Source organism: Trichechus manatus, unplaced genomic scaffold (assembly GCF_000243295.1).
Source record: "Trichechus manatus latirostris isolate Lorelei unplaced genomic scaffold, TriManLat1.0 scaffold00006, whole genome shotgun sequence".
In the NCBI taxonomy this organism is placed as follows: domain Eukaryota; kingdom Metazoa; phylum Chordata; class Mammalia; order Sirenia; family Trichechidae; genus Trichechus; species Trichechus manatus.
In genome coordinates, this window is record NW_004443942.1 from 10,408,164 (window position 1) to 10,420,882 (window position 12,719).

At 43.8% G+C, this 12,719-nt stretch overlaps 1 protein-coding gene across 1 annotated transcript in view; it reads right to left on the bottom strand.

Moving 5' to 3' along the window:
• The window catches only part of SAA2 (serum amyloid A2), a 14,121-nt gene extending 2,730 nt beyond the window's left edge, over positions 1-11,391 (bottom strand). The window contains 3 exon segments of the mRNA XM_062566782.1: positions 8,714-8,852; positions 10,816-10,910; positions 11,366-11,391. Of these exon segments, the coding sequence (XP_062422766.1) occupies positions 8,714-8,852; positions 10,816-10,906 (230 nt within the window). The 5' untranslated portion in view covers positions 10,907-10,910; positions 11,366-11,391.
• Between the last annotated feature and the right edge of the window lie 1,328 nt (positions 11,392-12,719).

Below are 12,719 nucleotides of genomic sequence, written 5' to 3' on the forward strand. Positions count from 1 at the left end.
AAAAAAAATACATATTGATTGATGAAATCAAGCCATTGAAAATAAGAATCAAAATAAAGAACTCAGGGATGGAGAAAGAAAAAAAAAAGAACATTTCAAGAGGTATCCAGAAGCACAACGCTGTCAGTGATAGGATAATCTCCATACACCTACAAGGAAGACCAGTTAGTACAACTATTATTCAAATTTACACACCAATCACTAATGCCAAAGATGAAGAAATTGAAGATTTTTACCAACTTCTGCAGTCTGAAATTGATGGAACATGCAATCAAGATGCATTGATAATTACTGGTGATTGGAATACGAGAGTTGGAAACAAAGAAGAAGGATTGGTAGTTGGAAAATATGGTCTTAGTGATAGAATGATGCTGAGATCGCATGATAAAATTTTACAAGACCCATGAATTCTTCATTGCAAATACCCTTTTCAACAACATAAACGGCAACACATGGACCTCACCATATTGAATACACAGGAATCAAATTGACTATGTCTGTGGAAACAGACAATGGAAAAGCTCATTATCATCAGTCACAACAAGGCTAGGGGCCGACTGTGGAACAGACCGTCAATTGCTCCTATACAAGTCGAAGCTAAAGTTGAAGAAAATTAGAAAAAGTCCAGAAGAGACAAAGTGTCACCTTGAATATTGTCTTAGGCTGAGTTTTCTAGAGAAGCAAAACCAGTAAAGCATATAAATATATATAGAGAGAGATTTATATCAAGGAAATGGCTCACATAATTGTAGAGGCTGGAACGTCCCAAGTTCGTGGATCAGGATAGAGGCTTCTCTCAATTCATGTAGCCTCAGGGGCTGGTGAACCCAAGATCGGCAGGTAGGAGAACACAGCTCTTGCTCACAGGCTGTGAAGATCGACAAATCCCAAGATTAGCAGGCAAGACTGCAAGGCTTCTCCTGATTTAGGTAGCTTCAGGGGCTGGCAAACCAAAGATCAGCGGGTCAGAAAGCAGGGCTCACACTCACAGGCTGTGAAGATCAATGAATCCCAAGATTGGCAGATAAGCTGATAGCTCAAGTCCCAAGAACTGGAGGTCAGACAAACAGGAGGCAGCCACAGGATCCAGAGGGAGCAAAAAAGCCAGAACGTCTTCTTATACTCAGATGCAGGCCACACCCACAAAGAAACTCCTTTTCATCTACTTGGCTACTCACAGCAGATTCCATCATGAGAGTGATCACATATAAACACTGAGAATCATAGCCCAGCCAAGCTGACACACAATCTTAACCATCACAAATATATTCCACCTGAATTTAGAGACCATCTCAAGAACAGATTTGAGACATTGAATAATAATGACCGAAGACCAGATAAGTTATGGAAGGATTTCATACATGAGGAAAGCAAGAGGTCATTAAAAGGACAGGAAAGAAAGACAAGACCAAAATGGATGTCAGAGGAGACTCTGAAAGTTGCTCTTGAACATAGAGTAGATAAAGGGGGAAGGAGAAATGATGATGCAAAAGAGCTGAACAAAAGATTTCAAGTGGCATCTCAAAAAGATAAAGTATTATAATGAAATGTGCAAAGACCTTGAGGTAGAAAATCAAAAAGGAAGACACACTCGGCATAGCTCAAACTGAAAGAACCGAAGAAAAAATTCAAGCCTCCAGCTGCAATATTGAAGGATTCTACAGGGAAAGTATTAAATGATGCAGGAAGCATCAAACGAAAATGGAAGGAGTACAGTCACTGTACCAAAAATAATTGGTCAACGTTCAACCATTTCAGGAGGTAGCATATGATCAAGAACCGATGGTACTGAAGTAAGAGATCCAAGCTGCACTGACGGCTTTGGCAAAAAACAAGTCTCCAGGAATTGACAAAATATCAATTAAGATGTTTCAGCAAACGGATGCAGTGCTAGAAGAGCTCAGTCTTCTATGCTAAGAAATTTGGAAGACAGCTACCTGGCCAACCGACTGGAAGAGATCTGTATTTGTCCCCTTTCCAAAGGAAGGTGATCCAACAGAATGCGGAAATTATTGAACAATATAATTAATATCACACGCAAGTAAAATTTTGCTGAAGATCATTCAAAAGCGGCTGCAGCAGTACATTGACGGGAAAGTGCCAGAAAGTCTAGGTGGATTCAGAAGAGGACATAGAACAAGGGACGTCATTGCTGTTGTCACATGGATCCTGGCTGAAAGCAGAGAATACCAGAAAGATATTTACATGTGTTTTATTGACTATGCATAAGCATTCAACTGTGTGGATCATAACAAATTATGGATAACACTGTGAAGAATGGGAATTCCGGAAGACTTAATTATGCTCACCCGGAACCAGTATATAGACCAAGAGGCAGTTGTTTGAACAAAACAAGCGGATATAGCATGGTTTAAAATCAGAAAAGCTGTGCATCAGGGTTGTGTACTTTCACTGTAATAATTCAGCCTGTATGCTGAGCAAATAATCCAAGAAGCTAAACTCTATGAAAAAGAACTTGGCATCAAGAGTGGAGGAAGACTCATTAATAACCTTCGATATGCAGATAATGTAACCTTGCTTAGTGAGCATGAAGAGGACTTGAAGCACTTACTGATGAAGGTCAAAGACTACAGCCTACAATATGAATTACACCTCAACATAAAGAAAACAAGAATCCTCACAACTGGACCAATAAGCAACATCATGATAAATGGAGAAAATATTGATGTTCTCAAGGATTTCATTTTACTTGAATCCACAATCAACATCCATGGAAGCAGCAATCAAGAAATCAAAGAACGTCTTGCAGTGGGCGAATCTGCTGCAAAAGACTTCTTTAAAGTGTTAAAAAGCCAAGATGTCACATTGAGGACTAAGGTGTGCCTGACCCAAGTCACAGTATTTTCAATTGCCTATATGCATGGGAAAGCTGGACAAAGAATAAGGAGGACAGAAGAAGAATTGATGCATTTGATTTATGGTGTTGGTTAAAAATATTGAATATACCATGGACTGCCAGAAGAATGAACAAGTCTGTCTTGGAAGAAGTACAGCCGGATTGCTCCTTAGAAGAGAGGATGGCGAGACTTCGTCTCATGTACTTTGGATATGTTATCAAGATGGATCAGCCCCTGGAGAAGGACATCATGCTTGGTAAAGCAGAGGGTCAGTGGAAAAAGGAAGACCCTCGATGAGATGCTTTGACACAGTGGCTGCAACAATGGGCTCAAACATAGCAACGACTTTGAGGATTTTGCAAAACCGGCCAGCGTTTCCTTCGGTTGTAAATAGGGTCGCCATGAGTTGGAATTGACTCAACGGCAACGGATTTAGTTTTCGGTACTAGCAATGGATGAGGGTTCCAATTTCTCCACATCCTTGCAACACATGTTGTTTTCTGGTTTTTTTTTAAATCATAGCCATCCTGTGGGTTAGGAAGTGGTATCTCATTGTGGTTTTGATTTGCATTTCTCTAATGACTAATGATGTTGAGCATCTTTTCATGTGCTTCTTGGCCATTTGAATTTCTTCTTTGGTGGTGAAATTTCTACTGATTTAGAAAATAATATTGGAGTCATTATTCCCTGTCCTTGAGCATAGAGAATGTGACCTAGCTGGAGCTGGACTCACAAGGACACATTAACCGGGCCATGAGGTATAAAGACAATAGCTAGGATAATCTTGGAAAATATCGTTTAGGGACCAGTTCACATAAGCCAATCAAACAGAACACAAAAGAGTTTCTATTCTTATCTTTTTCTATTAATATTTAGTGAATAGCAAATCTGTTGGACCACTAAGGACCCTCCTGACTGTACCAATGATTGTTAAGAAAGACAATTCAAAATGTAGGATGAGAATTTCTAGCCATTCTGTGAAAAGGTGAAGCTTTCAGTCATTTTGCCCATTTTGTAATGTTAATATATACTGGTCATTCTGTAATGTTTGCTTGGACTCGGGCAGACATGGCTATAGCAGCACGCTTGTCTGTTTGCCCGTTTTTGCTTATTCTGTAATATTTCCTTGGACTTGGGCAGACATGGCTGTGGCAGCATACTTGTCTGCTTCCCACTTTCTTTTTTTGAATATATGTCAAATAAAATTTTCTTTTTGCTTTACTAAACTTTGTGATTTTTTTCCCTACAACACTACTGAAGTTCACTTTTACATTTGTTTCCAGATCTGAAGACTTTTTAACAGGGCCACAGTGTAGCCTTGTGCCTGAGAGCTTGGGCTCTAGGGCAGACTGCACGGGTTTGAATATATGCTGTTTATCTAAATGACACTGGAGAAGTCACTTTATTTCTCTAACTTTCAGTTTCCTTATCTGTAATATGGGATAATAGTAGCACTTACTGAGGGTGGTTCAAGGATTAAATGAGATAATGAATGTAAAGCACGTAACACAATGGCACATAGAAACAGCGTAGTTAATTTTTAGAATTAAATGAGACTGTACAGTGCAGAGCGTAGTGCCTGTTGCATAGTGAACAGGTAATGTTGAAAGTAGTAGTAGTGATCCACCCCCACCACCATCACCAGTTGCCATTGGGTTAATTCTGAATCATTGTGACCCCATGTGTGTCAGAGTAGAACTGTACTCCATAGGGTTTTCTGTGGCTGATTTTTTGGAAATAGATCGCCAGGTCTTTCTTCCTAGGTGCCTCTGCGTGGATGGATCCTCCAACCTTTCAGTTAGTAGCCAAGTGCATTAACCCTTTGCATCAACCATCAGACCAATACACACTGGTTTATATGAAACCGAGAGTGCTAAGACCAAAATTGAAGTTAATAATTTCCTTGTGCATATTAGATTTGTCACTGACCTAGTGCAGGCTCAAAACCTTGTAGTCATCCCTGCTTCAGTTCTGCTTAGGAGACGTTTCCCATTAGTCATTAACCCATTTGTTCTAGACCAGTACTTCTGAAACAAGCACAGAGAATCTTGTTAAAATGGGGATTCTGATTCAGGGGATGTGTCAGATGGGCCCTTTGGGAAGCAGCAGAATTGGGGAGGGAAACCCTTTAGAACATGATGCAGGTTTCAAAGTCTCAGCCAACCCAGTAGGGGCACAGGAGCAGAGATTGTCACTTAGAGGAGTCTTGCATTGGACAGAAATGGCCAGGTCCTTGTACCCTGCTGTGCTCATACCTTAGCTGGGAACCCTGAGAAGAATGTGACCTTGACTTGAAAGCTGAGGGGATCCTGAAGGTGCTAACAGCTGGAGGCTGTCAGCCAACTGCATTCCTTTCAGGTGAACTGCAAGTTCTTCAGGGCAACAATTGGAGCTCACCTTGTTGGCGTGACTGAATGAGGCCACTATGGATACAGAGTAGTGATCCTGGGAGAGTGTGGTAAGAGATAACGCTGGAGGGTGGCCAGGGACCAGATCCATTGAAAGACTTTAAGCAGGGAAGGGACGAGATCTGATCATGGTTTGTAAAGATCATTCTGAATGCTGGGCAGAGAGGTAGGGGGACCACATGTCCTGTTTTGCTCAGGACAGTCTCAGTTTGTTCCTGTTGTTAGTTGCCTTCCAACTCACGGCAACCTTATGTGTAACAGAGTGAAATGCCCAGTCTGTGCCATCTCTGAGACTGATAGTATGTTTGAGTCCATTGCTGTGGCTATTGTGTAGTGCCTTCCAACCCAGGAGGCTCACCTTCTAGCACTATATTGGACAATATTCTGTTGTGATCCACAAGGTTTACATTGGCTAATTTTTGGAAGTAGATTGCCAGGCCTTTCTTCCTAGTCTGTCTTAGTCTGCAACCTCCACTGAAACCTATCTACCATGGGTGACTCTGCTGGTATTTGAAACACTAGCAGCATAGCTTCTAGCATCATAGGAAAACACAAGTCACAACATTATGACAAACTCACAGATAGTAGTATTTGTTCGTGTTATCCTGGCATAATAATAATTATTTTTTTATTGTACTTTAGATGAAGGTTTACAGAACAAACTAGTTTCTCATTAAAGAATTAGTACACATATTGTTTTGTGACATTGGTTGCCAACCCCACGACGTGTCAACACCCTGCCTTTCTCGACCTTGGGCTCCCCATTACCAGCTTTCCTATTCCACCCTGCCTGCTCATCCTTGCCCCTGGGCTGGTGTGCCCCTTTAGTCTTGTTCTGTTTTACAGTCCTGTCTAATCTTTGGCTGAAGGGTGAACCTCAGAAGTGACTTCATTACTGAGCTAAAAGGATGTCCAGGGGTCACATCTCGCGGTTTCTCCAGTCTCTGTTAGTAAGTTTGGTATTTTTGTGTGTATGTGAGTTAGAATTTTGTTCTACATTTTTCTCCAGCTCCGTCCAGGACCCTTTACTGCGATTCCTATCAGAGCAGTCAGTGGGGGTAGCTGGGAACCACCTAGTTGTGTTGGACGCAGTAGGATGGAGGTTGAAGTATTTGTGGTCCATTAGTCCTTTGGACTAATCTTCCCCTTGTGTCTTTGGCTGTCTTCATTCTCCCTTGCTCCAGAGGAGGTGAGACCAGTGGAGTATCTTAACTGGCTGCTGACAAGCTTTTAAGACCCCAGACGTTACTCTCCAAAGTAGAATGTAGAACACTTTCTTTATAAACTATGTTATGCCTATTGAGCTAGATGTTCCCCGAGACCGTGGTCCTCACAGCCCTCAGTTCAGTAATTCAGTCCCTCAGGGAGTTTGGATGTGTCTATAGAGCTTCCATGACCTTGCCTTGGACGCACTGTGCTGGCTTCCCCAGTATTGTGTACTGTCTTACCCTTCACCAAAGGTACCACTTTTCTATTGTCTATTTAGTGTTTTTCCACTCCGACCCCTTCCCTCACTCTTAACCATCAAAGATTGTTTCTTTTCGTGTGTAAACCTTTTCATGAGTTTTTATAGTAGTGGTCTCACACAATATTTGTCCTTTTTTGATTGACTTATTTCACTCAGGGTAATGTCTTCCAGATTCATCCATTTTGTGAGATGTTTCGCAGATTCATCATTGTTCTTTATCATTGCATAGTGTTCCATTGTGTATATGTATCATAGTTTGTTTATCCATTCATCTGCTGATGGTCATCTAAGTTGTTTCCATCTTTTTGCTATTATGAACAATGCTGCAATGAACATGGGTGCACATATGTCTACTGTATGACGGCTCTTATTTCTCTAGGATATATTCCTAGGAGTGGGATTGATGGATCATATGGTATTTCTATTTCTAGCTTTCTAAGGAAGCACCATATCGTTTTCCAAAATGATTGTATCATTTTGCATTCCTACCAGCAGTGCTAAGAGTTCCAATATCCTCACAGCCTTTCCAACATTTGTTATTTTCTGTTTTGTTGATTCATGCAAATAATATATAGGGGGTGAGATAGTATCTCATTGTGGTTTTGATTTGTGTTTCTCTAATGGCTAGTGATCACGAGCATTCCCTCATGTGTCTGTCAGCCCCTTGAATGTCTTCTTTGGTGAAGTGTCTGTTCATATCCATTGCCCATTTTTTAATTGGATTACTTGTCCTTTTGTTGTAGAGGTGTTTTTCCTGTAGATTTTAGGATTAGACCTTTGGTGGATTTGTGATAGTCACAGGTTTTTTCCCAGTCTGTAGGTTCTCTTTTTACTCTTTTGGTGAAGTCTTTTGATGAGCATAAGTGTTTAATTTTTAGAAGATCCCAGTTACCTAGCTTATCTTCTGGAGTTTGTGTGTTGTTTGCTATGGTTTGTGTCCTGTTAATGTCCTGCCATAATTATTAACAGTGCCCTTTTTCACCCTTGAAAGTTACCTAAGTTGGATGATCGATATTATGGCCACCCTAACTAGAAGGATAAAAGCAAGAAGCAGTGAGACTAGAAAGGAGGTCAGTGCAGTGCCCTGTAGTTCACGGTCCTTCAGAAGTGTTCAAGAAAACTAAAAGGGCCTGACTTCCCGGGCTCAGGCCAGCTGAGAGCCCTCTGTGCACAAACACACAGCCCAGGCTCCTCCTTCACGCTGGTGCTCTTTGATCACCCCTCAGTGCCAAACGTGATCACGAATAAGACACAGTTTTTCAACTAATTCCATTTCTTAGACATTTATTGAGAACATGCTGTGCCCCTTTTACTACCTTCTGGGGACATAGAACTCATTAACTCTGTGTCCCTGCCCTCAGGGGCTCACAGCTTGGTATCCAAGAGCAAGTGAAGAGGAAGCTCAGTACTTGTCAGGCAGCCCTTCAGGTCTGAAGTGATTGGGGTCTTTGCCGCTCCGGCCCCATTCATTGGCTGCCTGGTCAGCCAGCGAGTCCTCATGTCCATGGCCTGTGAGTTCCTGAATTCTCTCTCTGGCATTGCTGGAATCAAGGCAAGAAGGCAGGAGCTCGGTCTCTAGGCTGGTGTGCAGTAGCCCCGCCCTCCCTACCCTCTCCCATTTTCAAGGCTGACTCTGAGAGGAGACAAGGAAAACCAGTTCTCAAGGAAGGAGGGACTACAGTATTAACCCTGCCTGGGCAGAGGTCCAACTCAACCCAGACTTATCACCCTTATGCCGAATGAACAGCCAGAGGGAACAGGTTGGGAATCACTCTTTGGCCCTCACTTTGTTTTGGGGGAATTTTCACATGTCTTCACCAGCCATGCCCTGGCTCTGCTGGCCACCAGGCCGTGCACTGGGCGTCAATGTGTATGGTGGGCAGGATGGGCAGGAGGATGAGGGATGACAGTTCTCCTGATTGTTTAATACAGCTAAGCTCTGCTAACTGTTTGCTAGCATCCCTAGGTGTCTCAGTTACCTGATCACTTTAGCAGCCCAGGCGCCCCCAGGTCCCCTTTGTGCAGCATCATAGTTCCCTCGAGCATGGAAGTATTTGTCTGCACCTATATAATTGGCCTCTTTCATGTCATCGTAGGCTCTCCACATGTCCCGAGCCCCTGGAAAGGAAAGGAAATGGCAAAAGGGATGTCACGTGAACACAGACACTGACAACACCTTAGAGAGGAATCTAACAATGAAAAATCTTCCCCTGGCCTCAGATTGCAACCTGTGTTCATAGCATCCTTAAGCAGCCATAGGCTGAGAAGAACATTCCTTAATCCTGATTGGCTTCTGCAGGTAATTCTAATCAGAGGCATTAAATGGGCACAGCTGTGTTGTATTTGGTTGTCTAACTGATGTGTTACACCTTATTTAGGGCTGTATGTGATATGTTTAAAGGAGAGAAGGGAGATATTATCTAGAACAAAGTTTCTCAACTTTGGTGCTTTGAAATATTGGGCCTGATAATTCCTTGTTGGGCCTTGTGCATCGCAGGATGTTTAGCAGCATCGCTAGCCTCTATCCACTAGACGACAGTAGCACCTGCCCCTCAAGTTGTGACAACCGAAAATGACTACCCATTAAACCTATTACCTTCGAGGGGATTCCAACTCTTAGTGACCCTATAAGACAGAGTAGAACTGCCCCATAGGGTTTCCAAGAGCAGCTGGTGGATTCCAACTGTTGACCTTTTTGTTAGCAGCCAAATGCTTAACCACTTATGCCACCAGGACTACAGACATTGCTAAATGTCCCCTGGGGCACAAGTGAGAACCACTCTTACACAGTGAATCTACATATGATAAGATGCAGGGGACTGTTTGAGTGTGGTGGTGATGTGGAAGGCAGATTCTGACAAAGGCTGCAGACATAGAGCACTTTTGCCCTGATGCCCAAGAAGTATGTATGCTTGCAAACTAAGTGCAGATAATCCTGACTTGAGTCATTCTGACTATTGAGGACATAAATATCAACCTGAAAACTTTCAAAATAGACTGTAGTGATGATGTTAGTAGGTTGGGGCAGAGCAATAGCAGTGGTTCTCAGCCTTGGCTGCACATTGTAATCAGCTGGGGAGATATTTAAGGTTCCAATGTCCAGGCCACAGCCAGGCCAATTATTTCACACTCTGCAGGTGAGTCCCGTGAGCATTTTGTAAGGCTCTCTAGGTGACTCCAGCGTGTAGCTGAGACTGATAACTACTGTGCTCTAGGAACAGGCTAATCAGATGCATCTACCCAGCAGAGCTTTTGCATCCTGCACAGCTAGATTCAGAACTCCACTCTGCCACCTACTGACTGGCGGGAAGTCCCTGGGCAACCTACTCAACTGCCCTAAGCCTCAGCTTCCTCACCTTCAAAATGGGGAAAGATGCCTGCCTCACCAGGTTCCTCTGAAGTTCAAGCAGGGTGACCAACTGTCCCGGTTAGCAATGAAAATACTGTGTCATGGGAAATTCCTCAGACCCCACACACTGGCATGCTTGGCACCCTAAATGCATGAAAGCGCTCAGTTACTACTGGAGGCTTGATACACATTGGTTCCATTTGCCTTTCAGTTAAAAGGCTGCAAAATGGAAGGAAACAGACCTAACCAGGAAGAGAGTCACAGGCAATAGGAAGCATCAGGAAGAGCTAGGCTGAGCTTCTCTTTAAATTAGCCAACTAGGAAACTAAAGGAAGGGAAGGAAGGAGGGAAGAAGGGAAGGAAAGGGAGGCAAGGGAAGAAGGAAGGAAGGAGGAAAAAAAGGAGAGGAAAGAAGGAAAACAGTGCTAACGGATAGCTTTAATTATACTTTATACTATTTGGTCTGTGGGAAATTTTATACCAATTTCAGGCCTTATTTTGTGTCTTGTAATCAAACAATCGTTTACCTTTTAGCTCGGAATGATGATAGTTCTTTTCTGAGATAAACCCTGTGGTGTCCGATCTGTTTAAAGAAGAGCTCCCCGATCTACTGGCACATTCTACCACACAGAGCAGCACAGCCCAAGACACTGGCTCCTACCCTTACATGTGCTTAGGGTGAGACCCAGTGGCAGATGGGTGCCAGCCCCCTCCCTCCTCCAGGGATCTTACCTTGAAAAGCTTCCGGGATGAAGCTTAACCACCCTTGGCTGCTGACTCCCAGGACTAAGGAGCAGAACATGAGGCCTGTGAGAAGCTTCATCGTGCTGCAATGAAAGCAGAGGGTCAGGGACACAGGGACAAGACTGACACATACCACTGTGGAACCTGTACTTCAAAGAGACCCTGGGTGTTTATTGCCTTTTGTTCTCATGAGCATCTCAGGGGTTAATCTAGGAAACATTGCAGGCAGTAGGACCTCACTCAAAGCCACAGCCCTCAATCCTTACCCATTAGCCCTGTACCCCAAGATGGTATAAGAGGAAACCAAGGTCACATTGATGGAGGGAGAGGGGAGTTATGACCGAATCGCCACTCTCTCAATAGCCTGTAATTAATCACAAAGCATGCCCCTGTGCTTAGTGTGCTCAGCACAGACCTCATACAGGAAAAACATAAAACCAAATAAACGTTTTTAAAAGGAAATCATAATCTTGGTGAAGAGACAACAGACAGAGTAAATTTAAAAAAAAAAAAATCCCTCATTGGCGTAGCTCCTCACCTGATTTCTGGGGAAGCAGAGCTGCTGGTCCTGCCTGCCGGGGAGAGGCAGATGGTATTTGTACTGAGCTTTCCCTGCTGGAAACAAGGGGAGCAGAAAAGCCAGACAGGGTGCCTGGAAAAATCCTTCCCCAGGTCATTCTTCCCAGAAAACGGCAAAAGAGAACTTACTGGACACCAGTGTTGTTTTCCATTCACAGGTCATTCCCCCATATTGTGCAACCTTGTGGACCCAAGAAGGGCTTGCTGTGGGCTGGCAGCCACTAGGTCAGGTCACGTCAGGTCAGGAGGACGACTTGTCAGCACTGGAGAAGCTGAGGCAGAAGCCACCCAGGGCTTCGGGAGAAAGGGGTGCAGGAAATGTGGAGACAGAGGAGGGCCCTGCTGGGCCAGAAGGCAGATGTGTCAGAAATTAATTCCCTTTGAACTCATGTCTAAAGCCCACGATCCTCAAAACTGACAGGCTTAGTCCCATCAAATCACATGCATGCGCTGAAGACTCCCTTCACCTCTCTCCTTCTATTTATTAAGCTTTCAGCTCCAAGGCGCAGAAAACCCCTGCTCATCTAGTTTAGCCAGTTGTTGTTGTTGTTAGGTGCTGTCGAGTTGGTTCTGACTCATAGTGATCCAGTGCACAACAGAACGGAACACTGCCCAGTCCTGCGCCATCCTCACAATCGTTGCTATGCTTGAGCCTATTGTTGCAGCCACTGTGTCAATCCATCTTGAGGGTTTTCCTCTTTTTCGCTGACCTTCTACTTTACCAAACATGACATCGTTCTCCAGGGACTGATCCCTCCTGATAACATGTCCAAAGTATGTGAGAGGTAGTCTCACCATCCTTGCTTCTAAGAAGCATTCTGGTTGTACTTCTGCCAAGACAGTTTAGCCAGTTAGGAAGTATATTATCTAAGCTGCTTCCTGAGAAGGGGGCAGTCTAGTGCAGGGGACTTTCTGTTTCCCCCAGCCCAATCCTGGAGATAACCACATGGTGACAGGAAAGTATTTAGCTATAAGGAACTAAATTGTCAACTCTAAGAAACCTATAATAGCACAGAAGGAGGTCTGAACTGTTGTGGGATAAATTGGCAGCTCAGGATGGGGAAGTGCCAGACTCTCATTTAGGGGACAGGTGGAAGAGAGAACTTTGTCTGCTGTATTAGCCTGAAGTCTGCTCCCTGTCACTGTGAGACAGAAATATTAGCAGAGTCAGCCCAGTTCCTCAGGGGCTGGTGGAGGAGCATGGGGTTGGGGACCCTGGTACAAGTCCAGAACCCAAGACTCAAACAATGCCTTGGCCCAGAAGGGATGAGGCTGGGATATGAACAGAGGCTGGTGGGTATTACAGCCCCTGC